This window comes from Danio rerio, chromosome 6 (assembly GCF_052040795.2).
Source record: "Danio rerio strain M-AB ecotype USA chromosome 6, GRCz13ab, whole genome shotgun sequence".
Lineage (NCBI taxonomy): Eukaryota > Metazoa > Chordata > Actinopteri > Cypriniformes > Danionidae > Danio > Danio rerio.
The window spans coordinates 2,332,623-2,355,821 of NC_141026.1; the positions used below are offsets into that span (position 1 = coordinate 2,332,623).

Consider the following 23,199-nt stretch of genomic DNA (forward strand, 5'->3'; position numbering starts at 1 on the left):
GTACAATAAGACTTTATCATCATCATATTATGGTAAAGGAAGAGTCAGACACAGATTTTAACTTAACTCGTATTTACTGTATTTCTTACTAAACAAAAGACCCTGACATACACAGCCTAAACTTCATATAGCATTAGACATATTGAACAAATCCTAGTCATTAAAATATGTGCTTGTTTCATAAAATATCGATTATCAATCTTTATAATAACAATAATAATCTTAATTCTTGTTGCTACAAACTCTTGCATTTAGATGATTTATTCTCTGACGACCCCAAAAAACTCCAGCAAAACACAGCAGAAGAAAGATTGTGTGTTGTCGGGTTTATCAGAGATCATATCCCGAGCGCTGCCGCATTTTTCCGTGTAGAAAACTGTAGTTTATCCGAGCAGCATGAACAGAGACGGGCCCAACACAAAGCCCTGCGTGCCGCATGAGAGCGGTGGATGATTTTTGAAGCAAACGCGGTCCGTTCTCCACAAAAAAAATCTGTGTTTTGTGTTGTTGTCATCCTCAGGGAAGCCCACAAACATGATGGAGTACAAACTTGTGAACATACAGCATCAGAAACCACACATCAGAGATCTCACATCAGTCACTGGACAGTGAAACACATCAGGAAAAAGACTGTCCCAGGAAGTGTAGATGATCACATGATGATGAAAATTAAAATCAATAAATAAATCTGATGAATGCGTATGTCTGCAGATGTCGGCTGATTTGTCCGTAGTTGTGTTTATGAGCTTGAGAGATTATTTTCCATCTGTTTGATTGAAATTAGATTTTTTTTGGTCTCATTTTTCATATTTGATTCTCATTAATCAGTGTTTCTTTAAAAACTAAATTACTGCAATGCAATAAAACAAAGTAAAAGTACATATAAAAAGGACTGAAATAACCAAAACTGGAGCAATATTAATATACCTGGACATGACCACTTCTGATTTGCTTTAGTGTGGATATCGAATGTGTGTTAAACTGAATTATTTAGAATTTGCTTTACTGAATGTTTACTTTTGAGTGTTTTTATGGGTTCCATTATTACTACATTTTTATTCAAGTGTTTTTTTAAACACCATAACTTTATTAAATACCAAGAAAACAGTTTATCTATGAACATAAACGGGCCCAACACAAAGCCCTGGGTGCCACATCAGAGCGCTCAGTAGTTTTTGAAGCAAACATTGTCTGTTTCCCACAAAATAATCTACAGTTGTGTGCTTGAGAGTTTATTTTCCAACTGTTTTATAGTAACTTGGTCTCAAGGTTATTTGATTCTCATTAATCTGTATTTTGTTTACACAATAAGTTTCTCCAACAAAATTACTGCAATGCAATGCAATAAAAATAAGTTAAAATACAAATAAAAAAGGACTGAAATAAACCAAACTGGAGCAATATTAATATAACTGGACATGGTGACTTATGATTTACATTAGTCTGGATATTGAATGCGTGTTAAACTGAATTTAATTTCACATCCCTGATCAAAAGTTACATAAAGGTCTATTTTATCTAGTCAAACAAAATAAGCTGTTCATTTTTACTTTGCAATGCATCGACTTCCTTATTTAAAGATTGATTTAAGATCAATTAAAGAGAATTATTTTGAGTTCGCTTTACTGAATGTTTACTTTTACAAGGTCCATTATGGTTTACCTTTTCAAACTGTAAATTTATTAAATACCAAAAACACAGTTTATCTAGTTTACCTAAGCAGCATGAACATAAACGGGCCCAACACAAAGCCCTGGGTGCCGCATCAGAGCAGTCAGTGGTTTTTGAAGCAAACGCTGTCTGTTTTCCACAAAATAATCTATAGTTGTGTGCTTGAGTGTTTATTTTCCAACTGTTTTACTGTAACTTGAGCTTTTTTTGTCCAATGTTTCATATCCTATTCTCCTTACTCAACAAAATTACTGCAATGCAATTAAAATAAAATTTAAAGCATATATGAAAATGACTGAAATAAACCAAAAATGGAGCAATTTTAATGCAAGTGGACATGACGACTTACATTTGATATCCAGACTAAAGTAAATCATGTGTTAAACTAAATTTAATCTCACATCCCTGATTAAAAGTTACACAAAAGTCTATTTTATCTAGTTAAATAAAGTAGGCTGTTCATTTTTATGTTGCAATGCATTACAATTCCTTGTTTTAAGATTAATCAAGAGAATTATTTAGAATTTGCTTTACTGAATGTTTACTTTTGAGTGTTTTTATGGGTTCCATTATTGTTTACATTTTCATTTACACATTTCTTTAAACAGCATAACTTTATTAAATACCAAGAAAACAAGTTTATCTATGAACATAAACGGGCCCAACACAAAGCCCTGGGTGCCACATCAGAACGCTCAGTGGTGTTTGAAGCAAACATTGTCTGTTTTCCTCAAAATAATTCACAGTTTTGTGCTTGAGAGTTTATTTTCCAACTGTAACTTGAGTTTTTTGGTCTCATGTTTCATATTTGATTCTCATTACTCTGTATTTTCTTTAAACAATAAGTTTCTCCAACAGAATTACTGCAATGCAATGCAATAAAAATAAGTTAAAATACAAATAAAAAAGGACTGAAATAAACTAAACTGGAGCAATATTAATATAACTGGACAAGGTGACTTATGATTTACATTAGTGTGGATATTGAATGCGTGTTAAACTGAATTTTAATTTCACATCCCTGATCAAAAGTTACATAAAGGTCTATTTTATCTAGTCAAACAAAATAAGCTGTTCGTTTTTATTTTGCAATGCATCGACATTCCTTATTTAAAGACTGATTTAAGATCAATGTTTACTTTTGAGTGTTTAAGGTCCATTATGTGTTTCCATTCAAGTGTTTTTTAAAACTATAAATTGATTAAATAGCAAGAACACAGATTATCTAGTTTATCCCAGCAGCATGAACATAAACGGACCCAACACAAAGCCCTGGGTGCCGCATCAGAGCGGTCAGTGGTTTTTAAAGCAAACACTGTCTGTTTGTCCCCCAAAAAAGTGTAAATATCTACATAAACTGTTTCCTTTCTTTGTAAAAATGCAAGTAAATATACAGTACTTCTACTCTCTCCTTCATATTAGTATCTTTGTGCTGATTTAATTGGGATTGTTTTAAAAACTGCATTAACAACTGCAATAACAGTTTTTGTTAAGCATTAACAGTCCATCTAACCTGATTTTGGGTTTGCTAAACACAGGATATGAGCATTCAGGTATTCAAGCTCATCATCCCGACTGATTGTTTAGTGTGTGTGGTGTGCTGTCAGATAAATATGAGACTGTCAGAAGTTTACAGGCGTCAACGGCTTGAGAATGAGTGAACCGCTGAAAACTGAAAAGTGCAATTCACACCAGAAGCTCAAAACAATAAAGTCAATTTAAATAATCCTTCACAAGTCTGAGGTCAGTAAGATTTGATGTTTAGTAAAGTAGTTGATACTTTTAATTCCACATGGATGCATTCAATTCTTCAAAAGTGAGTCATTTGAATTTCCGCAACAGATAAATGCTGTTCTTTTGAACTCATAATTCATCAATACATTTAAAAAATTTAATTACGACAAAAATATGAAGCCATTTTTAATTGCAAATCATCTTACAGTAATGATTTCTGAAGTAATTTCTTCAGTTGAAGTATATTCTGAAGGATTGTTGAGTAATTCACAAGAGAATAATTAATTCTAAATAATTTTCGTTGCATGTTTAATATGACAAATTCACTAGAGGGCGCTGTCTACATTATTGCAAATATTAAAATACATTAATTTTCGTAGGTTTTGTTGTATGTGTTAGATGACAAATCCACTAGAGGGCGCTGTCTGCATTATCGCAAATCTAAAACACATCACTTAGCGTAAGTTTTGTAATGTTTCAGATGATAAATCCACTAGAGGGCGCTGTGGTGCTGATTTGGTGTTCCTTTATTCGTCAAAGAATTTAGAAAAATGTATAATTCCGACAAGAATATAATGTCTCTTTAATATAGATCATAATTTAATGATTTCTCAAGTATATTTCTTCAGTATAAGTATATTCTGAAGCATTGTTGAGTAGGATTTATTCAAATTAAATTTAGTTGCATGTTTCAGATGAAAAATACACTAGAGGACGCTGTGGTGTTAATTTGGTGTTCCTTTATTCCTTTATCCTTACTAAAAAACATGAAGCCCTTTTATATATCGATCATAATTGAAGGATTTCTCAAGTATATTTATTCAGTTGAAGTATATTCTGAAACATTGTTGAGTAGCATTAACTCAAATAAAATTTTGTTGCGTTTAAAATGACAAATCCACTAGAGGGCGCTGTCTGCATTATTGCAAATCTGAAATACATTGCTTAGCGTAGGTTTTGTTGTACGTTTCAGATGACAAATCCACTAGAGGGCGCTGTCTGCATTATTGCAAATCTGAAATACATTGCTTAGCGTAGGTTTTGTTGCATGTTTCAGATGAAAAATCCACTAGAGGGCGCTGTGGTGTTAATTTGGTGTTCCTTTATTTACCAAAGAATTTTGTAAAATGTATAATTCCAAAAAACAAAACAAAACATGAAGCCGTTTTATATATCGATCGTTATTGAAGGATTTCTTAAGTATATTTATTCAGCTGAAGTATATTCTGAAGCATTGTTGAGTAGCATTAATTCAAATAAAATTTCGTTACGTTTAAAATGACAAATCCACGAGAGGGCGCTGTCTGCATTATTGTAAATCTGAAATACATCACTAAGCCTAGGTTTTGCTGTACAATTCAAATGATAAATCCACTAGAGGGCGCTGTGGTGCTGATTTGGTGCTCCTTTATTCGTCAAAGAATTTTGAAAGAATTTTAAAAAAATGTATAATTCTAAAAAAAAACATGAAGCCCTTTTATATATCAATCATAATTGAATGATTTCTGAAGTATATTTATTCAGTTGAAGTATATTCTGAAGCATTGTTGAGTAGCATTAATTCAAATTAAATTTTGTTACGTTTAAAATGACAAATCCACTAGAGGGCGCTGTCTGCATTATTGCAAATCTGAAATACATTGCTTAGCGTAGGTTTTGCTGTACGTTTCGGATGACAAATCCACTAGAGGGCGCTGTGGTGCTGATTTGGTGTTCCTTTATTCGTCAAAGAATTTAGAAAAATGTACAATTCTGACTAAAATATAATGTCTTTTTTGATATAGATCATAATTAAATGATTTCCCAAGTATATTTCTTCAGTAGAAGTATATTCTGAAGCATTGTTGAGTAGGATTTATTCAAAATAAATTTAGTTGCATGTTGCAGATGACAAATACACTAGATGGCGCTGTCTGCTTTATTGCAAATCTGAAATACATTACTAAGCCTAGGTTTTGCTGTACGTTTCAGATGACAAATCCACTAGAGGGCGCTGTGGTGCTGATTTATTTTTATTTTTTGCCTATTTTTAGTTTTCCGATATGGAATGGACTTAAGATTTCCTGATTTATGAGTAAGAATGTTCATTTTTAGATGAAATGTGCCTTTTAGCTTTATGAAACCTATATAAAAAATGACTTTAGGCATTTACAGCAAGCCGGATCACACCTTTGATGCCATTAAATGTCTTACACCTCACATTTTCATTAGGATGCCAAAAGTGTGTTTGTAGTTCTCTGAATGTATGAATGTGACAAAAATGTACTGAAAGTAGAAAAGTTTTTGCTCCCAAAAACACTGTTGTCCTATAAATAAATGGCCAAAACATATTTTTTGTTACGCAAAACTAGTCAAACGTGACATTCTTCACCCAAATTCATAACTAAATTTGAAACTACAGGACAAATATGTCAGTGATGATATGAGCTACGTGTTTGTGCATATCGAGTGAGAGTCAGAACGACGAAATGCAACACAAAGGAGTGCTAAACAGTGAATATACTGTGATATAATCATCTTCCATATTGCTACAGGGCTCATATAATAATCACCCACAATAATGATCGACAGGCACTTCATTTGATAAAACATCAGGTTGGTTCGTGAGCAAAGGGAACACTGGGATTGAAAAGCTCGACTTCAGGACCTGAGATGGAGACACGACTGCACTTTCATCCACAAAAGCAATAAGAGAAACGGAAGAGCGCCACCTGCTGGATCTGAAAAACACTGGAGTGTCCGGAGGAAAAGCCAAAGATAATTTAAAGGATGAAAAAATGAATCCAAAATGGGAAGACGTTGATTCCAGACTCAAGCGGTGGGCCGAAAGAAGAGGGTTTTTTCCCTACAAGAGTTCTTATCCAAAATATTAGACATTTAAAACAATCTGATATAGGATTTAGGACGATAATCATTATTAATATCAGTTAATAATCATATCAATAATAGCGATTGCAACTATTAAGTGAGGTTTTCCTTGGCAGTTCAGTTTCCTTCTCACCTGTTGAAATAAACGTCGCCGTCTGAAGACAAAAGCAGCCTCCGTGTGTGTTTTAGTGTGTGTGTGTGATGCCGGAGCCCTTGAGCAGTGGTTGGCGGTCTCTGTTTTTTCCTCAGAGTCGCGTCTGGGCTTCAGGGACGTAGATTTCGATGCTGTCTGCGCTCTCGGTGGCTGAGTTCTGCTTTACAGACTGCGCTCTTTTGGCTGCCATCAGCCTTTTTCGAGCCTCCTGTCTCTGTTTGTCCACCGACTCTGTGCTTTTTTCGCGGCCCAGGGTTGGTTTGCTTTTTCCGGGTTTCTTGGGCACCGGAGGAGCCTGTTTCTGGTTCTCCTGCAATGGATAGAAGTAAAAAAACTATTCTTAATGCAAGATCATCTGGATTTCACACTTGCTCCCTGAAGTTATTAGTGAAATTGTAATTGTTTTTCAAACAAGTGCCGTTTAATGGAGAGATTTAAATAATGATTGTTAAAAAAAAACTAATTTCTAATCACTAATTTCTTTTGTATTTGCCTTGATGACCGTACATAATATTTTGCTAGTTATTTTGAATTATTAAGTTACTAGTAAGGGCGGCATGGTGGCTCAGTGGTTAGCACTATCGCCTCACAGCAAGAAGGTTGCTGGTTCGAATCCCAGCTGGGTCACTTAGTGTTTCTGTGTGGAGTTTGCATGTTCTCCCCATGTTGGCGTGGGTTTCCTCTGTGTGCTCCGTTTTCCCCCATAGTCCAAACACATGCCAAATGCCACAGTCCAAAAAATGTAGCTTTTTATTAAAAACAACTAATTAACTATTTTCTAATAACTAATTTCTATTGTTTTTGCCTGCGCATGACAGTATATGATATTTTACTAGTTATTTTGAGTTATTAAGATACTAGTATTCATCTACTATTATTAATTTAAAGTGCAATTTAAAGGCTTAATTAGGTTAATCAGGAAAGTCATTGAACAGCAGTCTTGCCAGTTTGTTTGTTCTGTAGCCAATTAGAAAAAAATACATATCATAAGGGGCAAATAATATTTCTTTTACATTTTTAATATGTGATTTTTTTATTCCAGCCAAACTAAAATTAAATTAAATTAAATTAAATTAAATTAAATTCCAGTTTATTTTTCTGGCACTTTTACAATGTAATTGTGTCAAAGCAGCTTCACATTGAAGTTCTAGTTAACGTAAACTGTCAGTTCAGTTTTCAGAGTTTAAGTTTAGTTTAGTAAAGTGTTGTTTAATATTCACTGCTGAAAGTCCAAACACTGAAGAGCAAATCCATCCATTCTGAGCTCCACAAGTCCCAAACCAAGCAAGCTAGTGGCGGCAGTGGCGAAATTGATATGAAATGCTCTGGAAAAATGTCCTTGCTCTGTTAAAAAGCACTTGGAAAGTAAGAATTTAAATCCCTAATGACAATTTTGTAGATTAAATAAACGTTGGAAAACCAGTCACTGGGAGTTGTACAAAACTGAGCCAAGGAAAAATTCAGTTTATTTTTTAGCTTTTTCAGAGGATACTTCTTTAAAAACATTGAAAAAAAAAAACTTGATTATCCAAACATTAAAAAAGCATTAATAGGGTATTTTCAATAAAAGCTAACCAGACATTTTTTTTACTTATAAAAAAATTAAATGATGAGATAAAGCACAAAACTGTAGTAAAAAAGCAAAAAAGTATTAAAAAAATATTAATCTAAAAAAAAAATAATAATACAAAACAATCATGATTCATTATTTAAATGCAGTATCTATATTTGCAGTTTGCAAATGACAATTTTGTATAATATGTGGTCATATTCTGGAACAACAGAATATCTGGTAATTGTTCACAGTTTATTATTGTCTATTTTTTCAATTTCTCTTGTACTATATTAGTTAAATGTTTAGTTTATGTCTAGTGTGTGTCATATTTTTATTTTAAATTGCACATTGGAGTATGGGAGAAACGCAATTTCAGTCTGCTGTGTAATGTACTGTTGCATGGTTTGATTGACAATAAAGTTGACTTGACTTGATGTATGCAGTATATAGTTGAAATATTAGCCTCTCCTTTAAATAATTATTTTTTTAATATTTTCTAAATGATGTTAAACAGATTCAGGAATTTCCACAGTATGTCTGATAATATTTTTTCTTCTGGAGAAAGTCTTATTTGTTTTATTTCGGCTACAATAAAAGCAGTTTTTAATTTTTTAAACACCATTTTAAGGTCAAAATTAGCCCATGTAAATTATTTATTTGTTTGACAGTCTACAGAACAAACCATCGTTATACAATAACTTGCCTAATTACCCTAACCTGCCTAGTTAACCTAATTAACCTAGTTAAGATAAAATATTATTTACTGTCATCATGACAAAGATAAAAAAATCAGCTATTAGAGATGAGTTATTAAAACTATTATGATTAGAAATGTGCTGAAATAATCTGCTCTCCGTTAAACAGAAATTGGGAAAAAATAAACAAGGGGGCTAATAATTCTGACTTCAATTGTATGCTGCATCATTATTACATCATATATTATACTAATTGCACCATTATTATTCTTTTTTTACTTGTTTCTCAGGTGATTCTCCGTTGAGCTTCCAGTCGTTTGATTTGAGATGATAAAGCTCATCAAACTTGAGGCTGATATCTTCTATCGAGAGCTGCAGGAGGTCCCAAAACCCCGCCAGATCTTGAGCCGTGGGCCTCGGGTTTGCGTTCACATTCTGCACAGACAGACAGCATGAAGGAAAGAGAAAATTATTTCATATTTAATATGAAGCACTTCTTCAGTTGTCCACAAGAGGGTGATGCATATGAAGATATACGCAACTCTATGTGGATCATGTGGTGCATGTTTTGCTATTTACTGATTCAGAGACGCAGATCAATAATTTAAAGGGACAGTTCACTCAAAAATGAAAATTATAGCATCATTTACTCACATGTTTCAAACCTACACGAGTTTCCTACTTCTGTTGAACACAAAAGAAGATGTATTGATAAAAGCTGGAGACCTGTAACCATCGACCTCCGGTTTTCAGCTTTTTTCAAAATATCTTCTTTTGTGTTTGACAGATGAATGAGACTTCTAAAGGTTTAGAAACACTTGAGGGATCATAAGGATTAATTTTTTTTGTGCGTACTATCTCTTTGACAAGCTTAATTAATCAGGGGTTATAAGAACTAACAGCGGAATGAACCGCCAACTTCAATTATACACTTTTTTTTGGCTTAGTTCCTTTATTAATCAGGGGTCGCCACAGCGGAATGAACCGCCAACTTCATTCATTCATTAATTTTTTTTGGCTTAGTTTCTTTTATTAATCAGGGGATGCCACAGCGCAATGAACTGTCAACTTCATTCATTCAATAATAAATTTTTTTTTGCTTAGTTCCTTTATTAATCTGTGGTCGCCACAGTGGAATGAACCGCCAACTTCATTCATTCAATAAATGTTTTTTAGCTTAGTTCCTTTATTAATCAGGGGTCGCCACAGCGGAATGAACCGCCAACTTCATTCATTCATGAATTTTTTTTTTGGCTTAGTTCCTTTTATTAATCAGGGGATGCCACAGCGGAATGAACCGCCAACTTCATTCATTCATAAATTTTTTTTTTTGCTTAGTTCCTTTATTAATCAGGGATCGCCACAGCGGAATGAACCGCCAACTTCATTCATTCATAAATTTTTTTTTGGCTTAGTTCCTTTTATTAATCAGGGGATGCCACAGCGGAATGAACCGCCAACTTCATTAATTCATAATTTTCTTTTTGGCTTAGTTCCTTTATTAATCAGGGGTCGCCACAGCAGAATGAGCCGCCAACTTCATTCATTCAATAATAATTTTTTTTTGGCTTAATCAGTGGTCGCCACAGTGGAATGAACCGCCAACTTCATTAATTCATAATTTTTTTTTTGGCTTAGTTCCTTTATTAATCAGGGGTCGCCACAGCAGAATGAGCCGCCAACCTTATTCATTCAATAATAATTTTTTTTTGGCTTAATCAGTGGTCGCCACAGTGGAATGAACCGCCAACTTCATTCATTCAATAAATGTTTTTTAGCTTAGTTCCTTTATTAATCAGGGGTCGCCACAGCAGAATGAACCGCCAACTTCATTCATTCATAAATTTTTTTTTTTAGCTTAGTTCCTTTTATTAATCAGGGGATGCCACAGCGGAATGAACCGCCAACTTCATTAATTCATGAATTTTTTTTTTGGCTTAGTTCCTTTATTAATCAGGGGTCGCCACAGCGAAATGAACCGCCAACTTCATTCATTCAGTTTTTTTTGGCTTAGTTCCTTTATTCATCAGGGGTCGCCACAGCGGAATGAACTGCCAACTTATCCAGAATATATTTTGGGCAGCGGGTGCCCTTCCAGCTGCAACCCATCACTGTAAAACACCCATACACACTCATTTACACATACACTACAGACAATTTAGCTTATTAAATTCCTCTATAGCGCATGTGTTTGGACTGTGGGGGAAACCGGAGCACCCGGAGGACACCCACACGAACGTGGGGAGAACATGTAAACTCCACACAGAAATGCCAACTGACCTAGCCGAGGCTCCCCACACAGATTTATGAATAAGATATATATATACACACACACATATACACAAAGAGACGTACCAGGTTTTGTTCACACAGGCCTCTGAACTGCTGGAACTTCTGGTTCATGAGGAGCTGAGCGCTGCCCACCGCACTGCGCACCTTCCCCAACACTACAGACAGACGGAGAAAGATAAACAGCCAATTATGATATGGGATAGTTAGGAGAGCAAATTTGGCCAGGATGCCGAGGTTAAACCCCTGCTCTTTTTCGAGGGACATCCTTGGATTTTTAATGAGAGCCAGGAGCTTGGTTTATCATCTCATCCAAGAGATGGTGCTCACTGAGTAGTATAAAGTCCCCATTAATATACTGCAGCGTTAGGACTGTTGAGCGCCCCCTGCTGGCCTCACTAACACCACTTTCTGCAGCAACCTATCTTTCCCATGTGGTCTCCCATCCAGGTACTGACCAGGCTCAGCCCTGCTTAGCTTCGACCATGTGAGAGTTGCAGAGAGCTAGCTGCCAACCATGGTGTGTGTGAGCAGTGTGTGTGAGATCAGGGTGGTGTGTGTGAGATCAGGGTGGTGTGTGTGTGAGATCAGGGGGATGTGTGTGAGATCAGGGTGGTGTGTGTGAGATCAAAATGGTGTGTGTGTGAGATCAGGGTGGTGTGTGTGAGATCAGGGTGGTGTGTGTGTGAGATCAGGGGGATGTGTGTGAGATCAGGGTGGTGTGTGTGAGATCAAAGCGGTGTGTGTGTGAGATCAAAGCAGTGTGTGAGTGTGTGTGATCAGGGCGGTGTGTGTGTGAGATCAGGGCGGTGTGTGTGAGATCAGGTGTTTATCGTCTCTGTTTTGTCCGTTGTTGATGCATAAATCCGTGCTGATCATGTAGATTAGAGCATTTCATCAGATTAAACTCTTGTCCGTCTGCTCATCTGACACACACACGCATGTAAGCGCACACACTCTAACGTACACTCACAACTTACTCACACACACGGATAAAACACACATGCACAAACAAAAAAGAAAACACATGCACACATCTCATTTTCACACACACACACACACAATCGCACACAATGAATGACACACTCACTCACACACACTTGCACTCACACACACACACACACACACAGACACTCGCACACACACAAACACTCTCTTGGACACGCACACATATATGCACTTGCGCCCACACACTTACACTTAAACACACACACACGCACAAACCGTCTCACTCTTACGCGCACACAAACACATTCACATGCGCACACACATTCATACGCACACGCACGCACGCACACACACACACACAAACACACACACACACTCTCACTCACAGACACTAGCGCACACACATACGCGCGGGCGCGCGCATATAAGCACACACACTCTAACATATACTCACAACTCACTCACACACACATAAAACACACATGCACAAACAAAAAAGAAAACACATGCACACATCTCATTTTCACACACACACAATCGCACACAATGAATGACACACACACTTGCACTCACACACACAGACACTCGCACACACACACATATATGCACTTGTGCCCACATACTTATACTTAAACACACACACACACACACACACGCACAAACCGTCTCACTCTTACGCGCACACACATACATACCCACGCGCACACACACAAATCGCACACAACCACACATTCTCACTCACAGACACTTGCGCACACACACGCAGGCGTGCTCATACAAGCACACACACTCTAACATATACTCACAACTCACTCACACACACACACACACGGATAAAACACACATGCACAAACAAAAAAGAAAACACATGCACACATCTCATTTTCACACACACACAATCGCACACAATGAATGACACACACACTCACACACACTTGCACTCACACACACACACACAGACACTCGCACACACACACATATATGCACTTGCGCCCACACACTTACACTTAAACACACACACACACGCACACTCACACACACGCACAAACCGTCTCACTCTTACGCGCACACAAACACATTCACATGCGCACACACATACATACGCACGCGCACGCACGCACACACACACACACAAAATCGCACACAATCACACACTCTCACTCACAGACACTCGCGCACACACACACACGCGGGTGCGCACATATAAGCGCACACACTCTAACGTACACTCACAACTCACTCACACACACACACACACACATGCACAAACAAAAAAGAAAACACATGCCACACATATCACATACGCACACACACACTTATATGCACTTGCGCCCATACACACGTGCACACACACACGCACAAACAGTCTCACTCTCACACGCGCACACACACATACACACATACAAAATCACACAATCACACACTCTCACTCACAGACACTCGCGCGCACACACACACACACACACACATACAGACACCCGCACTAACACTCTCATGAACACTCTCGTACCCTCCTCTGAGAGCTGGTGTTCTGTGGTCTCCTTCTCCATCTGACAGCACCAGCCCTCCATGCGTCCCGTCTCGGCCTGCAGCAGCTTCAGGAACCAGTGTCCATCCCGTCTGCAGGCGGTGCCGGAGCTCAGGGGCTGATTGGAGCAGCCGTTCCCCGTCCCGTTCCCGCTCTCCAGCCAGGGGTCGGGCGGCGGCAGAGCTGACGGGTCCAGCGCCGGGTCCAGGCTCTCAGAGAAGGAGGACGAGCTGCTCTGTGTGGTGGAGCGGTGGGTGAGGATCTGCCGCGAGGGTCCGCTGCTGCTCACCGGCGGGTCACTGTCCTGAGGAGGAGGAGGAGGTGGAGGAGAGTCCACCGCCTGACTGCCGCAGCTCACCATCACCTTCTGCTCGGCGCTTTTGGAGCCGCTCTGGAACGTGAGCGACGTCAGCGACAGATCCTGCGTGTCGGAGTCCGTCTCCTGCCGAGAGGCCATACTACTGGAGCGGCTGAAACTACACACAGGCACAAACACACACAGATTTGTTTTCCTATCCTAGCGAGGACATTACATAGACTACCATTGTTTTTCTCTCAGGTTAATGATAGTGTCCATGGCCTAACCCGAGCCCTAACCTCAACCCTCACAAAAACATGAGCACATCATTCATTCATTCTCCTTTCGACTTAGTACCTTTAATAATTAGGGGTCGCCACAGCGGAATGAACCGCCAACTTATCTAGCATGTGTTTTACAGAGCGGATGCACTTCCAGCTGCAACCCATCAATGGGGAAACACCCATTCACACTCATACAATTTAGCAATACCCAATTCACCTATATCACATGTGTTTGGATTTGTGGGGGAAACCCGAGCACCTGAAGGAAACCCACACCGACACGGGGAGAACATGCAAACTCCACACAGAAATGCCAACTGACTCAGTCGGGGCTCGAACCAGTGACCTTCTTGCTCTGAGTCGATTGACATGAGCACATTATTAGATAATAATGAAAACATCCTCTGACCCACACACACCCAAACCCACACACATCTGCTTTCCTATCTTAGCGAGGACATTACATAGACTACTATTGTTTTAGTCTCAGGTTACTGACAGTGTCCATGGCCTAACCCGAGCCCTAACCTCAACCCTCACAAAAACATGAGCACATCATTCATTCATTCTCCTTTCGACTTAGTACCTTTAATAATTAGGGGTCGCCACAGCGGAATGAACCGCCAACTTATCTAGCATGTGTTTTACAGAGCGGATGCACTTCCAGCTGCAACCCATCAATGGGGAAACACCCATACACACTCATACAATTTAGCAATACCCAATTCAACTATATCACATTTGTTTGGATTTGTGGTTTAAACCCGAGCACCTGAAGGAAACCCACACCAACACGGGGAGAACATGCAAACTCCACACAGAAATGCCAACTGACTCAGTCGGGGCTCAAACCAGTGACCTTCTTGCTCTGAGGCGATTGACATGAGCACATTATTAGATAATAATGAAAACATCCTCTGACCCACACACACCCAAACCCACACACATCTGCTTTCCTATCTTAGCGAGGACATTACATAGACTACTATTGCTTTAGTCTCAGGTTACTGACAGTGTCCATGGCCTAACCCGAGCCCTAACCTCAACCCTCACAAAAACATGAGCACATCATTAGATAATAATAAAAACATCTGCTGGCCTATTTATATATAAAGGAGGACAACAGAGGCCTCACAAGTAGAGCTTAACCAGTACACACACACACACACACACATACATGCAAATACACTCTCATGCACTCTCTCACACATTCACAGCAAAAAAAGCAGCCATATTCGAGCTGAAGTTGGAAACTATGAGTCCCATTGAGCGGCTACAACTTGGCTTGGGGTTTTGGCATCTTTACAGGACAGAGATGTTGGCATGAAGATCATCCAGATCAAGTAAGAAATCATCAAACCAAACTGTGCCATCAGGCAGAAAAGAGCTGCTCGTCTAAACTCACTTACAAAAATGCAGGAATTGCTTAATTATATGTTTATTTACGATAATAAAGGAAATAAAACTCTCTTAAAATTGATAAACCATATAAAATGCAATTTAGTCTTGTGTTTTTAAAGAATTTAGCATGTTCTCAGTCTCAACTGAGTTTTTTTTACATTTCTTTAAAATAAAAACATGTAAAGCTTTATGTTTTTATTTAAAATTTTAAGTTTTATAACTAAAAACAAATATAAATGGACTATAATGGCTTTTATTTGTTTTAAAACATTGAGAATGTTCCCCGTGTCGACTAAGAAGAGCACTTAAAAAGAAGAAATGAACTAATATTAACTTAAAATAAAAATAAAACCCTTTTAAAGTGTTCTGTATGGCATATCTCCATATAAGCTTTCTTTAAACACATTTTTAAAAGAAAAGTCTTACAAACGCTGGATGTATTAAAATACAGAAGGTTAAAATATTCAAAATATATTATCAACTATATTATCAAATATTATTAACAACTATTCCAGCATGTGTTTTTCACCGTGGATGCCCTCCTAGCTGCAACCCAGTACTAGGAAACCAATTCGCACTCATTCACACACACACACGCACGCACGCACGCACGCACGCACACACACACACACACACACACACACACACACACACACACACTCATACACAACGGCCAATTTAGTTCAACTCCCCTATAGCGCATGTGTTTGTGGAGGAAACCGGAGCACCCGGGAGAAACCCACACTAACACGGTGAGAATAAGCAAACTCCACACAGGAATGCCTACTGACCCAGCAGGGACTCCACCAGCGACCTTATTGCTGTGAGGCGACAGCGCTAATCACTGAGCCACCCCATGTATGTAATTCATATCTGAGGCCTGAATCTGATCTGAGTAAATCAGAATTTCTTTGATTTTTTTCTTTCTTTACGCCCAGTTCTGCTAGCAAGGCCTTCCAGGTTAACTGAGCAAGACACGGGAAGTGAAAGAAACTCACGTCCAGCCGTCCTCCACTTGAACCCCGATAGACTGGAATCTGGCCAATGGCGGAGGAGTCTCCACTTTAGCCTGGATTTCCTGAATACAGTCCACCTGCAAACACAGGTCAAATATGGTAAATGTGCAAAGGTCTTTAATACTGAAATGCACTCAAATGAATGACATATAGAGATCCCCGACGCGTGTTTTTCAGGGATGATGAAACCAATCCTGATCATTATTTAAATGCTTTTAAGAATATCTTCAATTCTGAGTTTCTGAATCTTTACTCTTATAATAATGTATTGTTTATTATACGTCGCTAATCAGAATAGCCTGCATGGAAATATAATAAGACCAAGCATGAAAATAAAACTTAAATACTGTAGCGGTTTTGAACCATACCATAGTAAAGTCCTTTATATTTTATTATTAAATAATAATTATGTTAAACTACAGACACAATGGCATGTATCTAATTAATGCATTCATTCATTTTCCTTTGGCTCAGTCTCTATTTCAGAGGTCGCCAAAGCGGAATGAGCTGACAACTATTCCAGCATATGTTTTTTATGCAGTGGATGGCCTTCCAGCTGCAACCCAGTACTGGGAAAAATCCATACACTGTCACATTCACACACACACACACACACACACACACACACACACACACACACACACACACACACACACACACACACACACACACAAAAAAAAAAAACAGAATTGGGTCACTTGAACCCTGCAGTGTAAATGCAGGATATGAGTTTCCTTTTTCTTTTGAACACAACAGAAGATATTTTGAAAAATGATGGAAAGTAAAAAAAAAATGTTTCCAGCATTCTTCGAAATATCTACTTTTGTGTTCTACACAAAAAAACACAACAACAAGGTTTGTATATATATATATATATATATATATATATATATATATATATATATATATATATATATATATATATATGATTATTTATTTTGTAATCAGGGTTATTTAAATAATGCTAAATATTAATAAATAAATAAATAAATATATGTATGATTGTATGTATGTATGAATGTATGTATGTATGTATGTATATATATATATATATATATATGTATATATATATATATATATATATATATATATATATATATATATATATATATATATATATATATATATATATATATATATATATATATATATATATATATATATATATATATGATAATTATTATTTAGCGTTATTTAAATAACCCTGATATTTAATTATTGATATATTTAGGGAAATTTGTTTTGCTAACTAAATAGTCCATTAATTTCCATAATAAATTTCCATTATTAAAATGATTTTTGTTTCCCTTACAATTATTTCCCAAATGATGTTGAACAGATACAGGAATTTTTCTCACTATTTCCTAAAATATTTTGTCTCATGGAGAAAGTCTGATTTGTTTTATTTCGGCTAGAATAAAAGCAGTTGTGGTAATTTTTTAAACCCATTTTAAGGTCAATATTATTAGCCCCCTTAAGCTATATTAATTTTGGATAGTCTACAGAACAAAACTCTCTTATACAATGACTTGCCTAATTACCCTAACTTTACCCTAATTACCCTAGTGAAGCATTTAAATGTCACTTTAAGGTGAATACTAGTGTCTTAATAAAATATCTAGTCAAGTATTATTTACTCTCATCATGGCTAAGATAAAATAAATTAGTTATAAAAGAAATGGGGGGGTGTAATAATTCAGGACGGCTATTAATTTGGACTTCAACTGTATATAAGATATCTTTTTGAATATCGGTGCCGATAATCGGTGTAATAAACTCACCTGAATCCCGATGGAGGAGAGTTTGCGTCGGGGCACGGGTTCGAGCGGGGGTTCGTCCGCAGCGAGTGTTTCCCCCTTCAGCGGCTCATTGTGTATTTCTCTGAGAGCGTTTGGAGAAATGACCACCGCCGCTGGAATCTGCGGCTCTCGCGGCGCCGCTACGGGGATCTGCGGACGCGTCCCTTTGGCTAAACTGTTGGCTCGCGTACTGTCCAGGCTATCAGAGGAGTTGCTACGTCCTGATTGGCTGTTGCCGTCGCTCTTGCGGTCCGGATAGCAATCCTGCGCAGACTCTGTGCTGCTCTGCACCGTCACAGAGATGAACGGCTTGGATGTGGTTCTGGGAGGAACTGGAGGAGGAGCGATCTTCTTACAGGTGGTCATACATGTGGAGACTGCACACATACACACACACACAGACACAAACAAACAGGTTTAATATCATGCATTTTAAAGGTAGATCTCTTATTATATATATATATATATATATATATATATAAATAAACATGATATAAACATCCAAAGCTTGCAGTTGATCAACGATTTTTTAGGAATCCACCTCATACTTCAGTTTCTCATCAAATCTTCTGACCAATCAAATGCTTTCTATTATCTGGCACCCCCCCATCTCCCTTCAAGATGCCCCGCCCCCTTCAAGATGCTTTTCAATTGATGCGATTGAGCTCAACCGCTTTCACTGGGAGAGCTGTGGGTAAAATGCTATTGGCTGTTTATAAAGGGGAGGAACTACTCTATGCCCCGCCCTCTTCATGCTTCAGTTGAGATTACGTCAAACATTGAATACAAAATGCACATTTCGAAGCACTTCACAGGACCTTTAATGGCATTTCACTCAAATTGCGTAGATAAAATATAAACATATTCAATCTTGATTTAGTTTTTTGGTAGATGACGTCATTATTATTTAGCGTTATTTAAACAACCAACCCGGGCTCATTCGGAAAACATAGTCCCACGGATGTTTCTGGAGAATTATGTAGTTGGAGGTACGTATGGCTGCATTTAAAGCGTCTGGAGGGCTTTCTCACTGCAAACAATTTGTCCGGTTAGCTCGTCGTGTACATCGGCGGACTTGAGATGCAGAGATGAGCTGACCACGACGATGACAACTGGGTTCGAATCCGGGGAAGAGCAGTTCCAGAAATCAAGTAAGACAAAAACAGAATCCCAAAAAATAAAGTGTACAAGTTCATAACAGGGTGAGAATGTGGTAAAATCTGAAAACGTGGTAAAAATCAGACGAGGGATTTTCTTTTTCTGGACGACTTTTGTAAATTGTTGGTTGGGTTTAGGGAAGTAAGCGAGTGGGCGGGTCAATGTGTAAAACTGGTTGGGTTAAGGGAAAGAGGAGGGTGGGTCGGCCAGTTGGCCGGTCACCCAGTCAATCATTTAGTCAGTCAGACAGACGGTCGGTCAACAGCGCCCTCTGGTGGATATACGTGAGAACAGCGCAGGCACGAACGTCACTCGAGACATTTGAAATGCGAAAAAGCGCACACAGCGGCCTCTCGAGGATTCGGGAAAACGTATTTCGCGATCTCCTGAAATGTCCACAGGACTACGTTTTCAGAATGAGCCTGGGTTGTAAACAACTGTGTTTATAAAATAAATACGGTTTAAGCAATGAGATATTTATGAACATTTGTTTTGCTAACGGCAACGCAGTGGCACAGTAGGTAGTGCTGTCACCTCACAGCAAGAAGGTCGCTGGTTCGAGCCTCGGCTCGGCTCAGTTGGCGTTTTTGTGTGGAGTTTGCATGTTCTCCCTGCGTCCGCATGGGTTTCCTCCGGGTGCTCCGGTTTCCCCCACAGTCCGAAGACATGCGGTACAGGTGAATTGGGTAGACTAAATTGTCTGTAGTGTATGAGTGTGAATGAGTGTGCATGGATGTTTCCCAGAAATGAGTTGTAGCTGGAAGGGCATCCGCTGCGTAAAAACTTGCTGGATAAGTAGGCGGTTCATTCCGCTGTGGCGACCCCGTGTGGCTACCTAAATGGTCACAAAATAATTGTCATATTTGTTTATTACACATTAACACAATCTGTAATTTAAATTTCATTAATCATTACGGTTTATATACCCTATAAACAGCAGCAACGCTAATTATTTTCTTTGTTTTCTATTTCCACCTGGGGATACTCATCCCGTGGCCTCTAGAGATTGTGCAGTGCCATTGATGTGATTAAAGACCGGTGAAGAGACGGTGCCAACCAGAGGACCTCAAGGACAACACATATAAAGAGATTATGCCAACCATAGAGGACTTATCCATAATCCTGGACCAGGCCGTATCCTGAGCAGATGCTGGGGCCGTCATGGAGGAGTGAAGAGCATGAGACTGATTCCTAAAAAAACCCATGACAGATGAGTCTCCGCATTAATCTCGTGGGCTAGCCATCAGCCGGTGACCTACTCCCACTTGCAGCTTCTCCACGACGGACGTCCAGCGTTCTCCAGCCTCCAGCGCCTAGACTGCAGCTCTGCACAAGAAGTTTGGCCAGAAATGGTCGTGCTCAACTGAGCCTGGTTTCTCTCAAGGTTGTTTTGCGTCACTTTTGTCAATTGGTGAAGTTTGTTCCTCCACTGTCACCACCGGCTTGCTTGGTTTGGGACTTGTGGAGCTGCTCATGGATGGATTTGCTCTTCAGCGTTTGGACTTTCAGCAGTGAAAATTAAAATTAAAGATTTCACTCAAACCCATACCCACCAAATCTAGTAAATCCAGAGATATTTTGCCTCCCACACATAATTTATACAACATACAACACTTTAAAGTAGACTCAACCTAACTCAGACACAACAATTGTGCAAAGGCCGATATGTTTTCTTCTCTAATAACAATAATAATAACTATACAGTGCACTATAAATGTTCAACACTCATTTTTAGCAGTAGTTCGGTGTCCTCCTCACAGCTCAGAGTGTAAATGGGAGTGTTTTGTCCATGTTTATGATGTGTTCTGACGTCAAGCACAGCCTGCGACCTTTCTTTCCAACAACACAGTTGTTTTTCCAGCCCTGCAGTGGCCCCAAAATGTTTTTAGACTCCAAACCCAGACAAAAAAGTCACTGCATTAGATAGGAAACATCAACCAAAGCGATTGTAAAATACAGATGCACAGACAAGCTGTACAATTAAAATATCTGACACATGTTTGCAATGCTAGAATAATAAATCAAACATGAAGATGTTCAGTATTTGTGTTTGCTTGTGGGTTGCATACACTAACAATGATGAAAACCCATAATAATCATACAAAACTGGATCTACTGCAATGATGTTTAGACATTTGCGAGTGTACAAATACTTTCTGGAGTCTGTATGTTTGACTCTGTGCTTGTGGAGGAATGTATTTGTTAACTGAATTGATTGCTTGGTGAATTTAAGAAGGTTACTGGTTTTAAATCCGGACACAGAGAGAAACAAAGTGGGTGCCCGAAATAAACGCTGTGCATGTCTTAGTGTGAGTTTACTGGGGTGGAGCTGGCAGATGGAAACCATGGCAAACATAACAAGCCCACAGGAATCCCGAGTGTGTGTGTGTCGTAAATCTGGGCGTCAGAGCTGTATGTATGTTACACACTCCACACCAGATAAAACCATCAGTGTTCCTACATGATGCTAAAATTATAACCAAGCTAATCATGGAGTCATGAAGATACAGAATAAAATAAACTATAACATTCCTATGTTACTTAAAAATCCATACAGAAAGCCAAACAGAGGTTTCAAACACATTTAGTGCAGCTGTGGATGTTAAATGAGCACTTATGACAGGGCATAATCCTAGTGCAAACAACACAAAGACCTTCATCAAACATAGCGAGAAAAGCTGATCTGCATGTGTGCATTCATGCTAAAACATTCCACAATGTTGTGTCACGTTCATCAGCTCATGAATGGATAAGGGATGGTGGGCTGCTGGAGTCTGATTGTTCATTTAATGCATTGAAGGCATAATAAACCCAGAAATGTATCATTCAAAATTACAATTGTTCTAAACATTGCTTCTTTCTTTTGTTGAATATAAAAAAGGCTGATGGTAGCCAATGACATCTATAGCATATCTTATTGTTAGTTAATGATTGACATTAAGAAGTCAGTCTTCTGAAGTTAATGGCTCGCATTAAATCATTATGATAAAAATATTATCTGGGTTTAACAGAAGAAAGACACACAAACAGATTTTAGAACTTAAGGGTGAGTCCATTTTAATTCTTGGGTGATCAAAATTTATAAATAACTCAAGTCATCTGACCAATCAGAGATAAATATGGCCATCTGACTAATCAGAAAAGAGTAGGGCTGTCTGATCAATCAAAGCAAACTTGGTCATTTGACCAGTCAGAGAAGAGTAGAGCCATCTAACGATTAAATAAATAAATAAATAAATAAATAAATAAATAAATAAATAAATAAATAAAATACTTTAGGGCTTTCTGACCAATCAAAGGACGCTGGGCCATCTGACTAATTTGAAAAAATAGGGCCATCTGACCAATAAGAGAAGAGTAGAGCCATCTGACCAATCAAAGAAAAGTAGGGCCTTCTGACCAATCAAAGCAAACTAAGTCATTTAACGAATCAGTGAAGAGTAGAGCCTTCTGACCAATCAAATCACATTGGGCCATTTAATGAATCAGTGAATAGTAGAGCCTTCTGACCAATTAAAGGACACTGTGCCATCTGACCAATAAGAGAAGAGTAGAGCCATCTGAAAAATCAAAGAAGAGTAGGGTCATCTGACCAACCAGAGCACACTGGGCCATCTGACCTATCAGAAAAGAGTAGGGTTATTTGACCAATCAAAGCAAACTTGGTCATTTGACCAGTCAGAGAAGAGTAGAGCCATCTAATGATTAAAAAAAAATTATATATATATATACGGTAGGGTTTTCTGACAAATCAAAGGACGCTAGGCCATCTGACTTATTAGAAAAAATAGGGCCATCTGA

The 23,199-nt window shown here is 38.3% G+C and overlaps 2 protein-coding genes and 1 long non-coding RNA gene across 16 annotated transcripts in view; 1 reads left to right on the forward strand and 2 right to left on the reverse strand.

Moving 5' to 3' along the window:
- Positions 1-23,199, reverse strand: part of plxna1b (plexin A1b) — a 744,633-nt gene that overhangs the window by 361,639 nt on the left and 359,795 nt on the right. The gene's annotated exons all lie outside the window — the stretch shown is intronic.
- Positions 56-23,199, reverse strand: part of dlgap4b (discs, large (Drosophila) homolog-associated protein 4b) — a 252,770-nt gene continuing 229,626 nt past the window's right edge. For all 14 annotated transcript variants that reach the window (XM_087256352.1, XM_087256355.1, XM_087256348.1 and 11 more), the window contains 6 exons: positions 18,223-18,617; positions 16,424-16,518; positions 13,425-13,918; positions 11,033-11,124; positions 8,957-9,112; positions 56-6,737 (listed from right to left, as the gene is read on the reverse strand). In XM_087256352.1, coding sequence (XP_087112478.1) covers positions 6,519-6,737; positions 8,957-9,112; positions 11,033-11,124; positions 13,425-13,918; positions 16,424-16,518; positions 18,223-18,617 — 1,451 coding nt within the window. In that variant the 3' untranslated portion in view covers positions 56-6,518. The remainder of the gene's footprint in view (positions 6,738-8,956; positions 9,113-11,032; positions 11,125-13,424; positions 13,919-16,423; positions 16,519-18,222; positions 18,618-23,199) is intronic.
- On the forward strand, positions 9,571-12,459 carry LOC147843305 (uncharacterized). Its single transcript, XR_015492990.1, has 3 exons — positions 9,571-10,333; positions 10,400-11,601; positions 11,750-12,459. It is a non-coding gene; the product is annotated as an uncharacterized LOC147843305 (long non-coding RNA).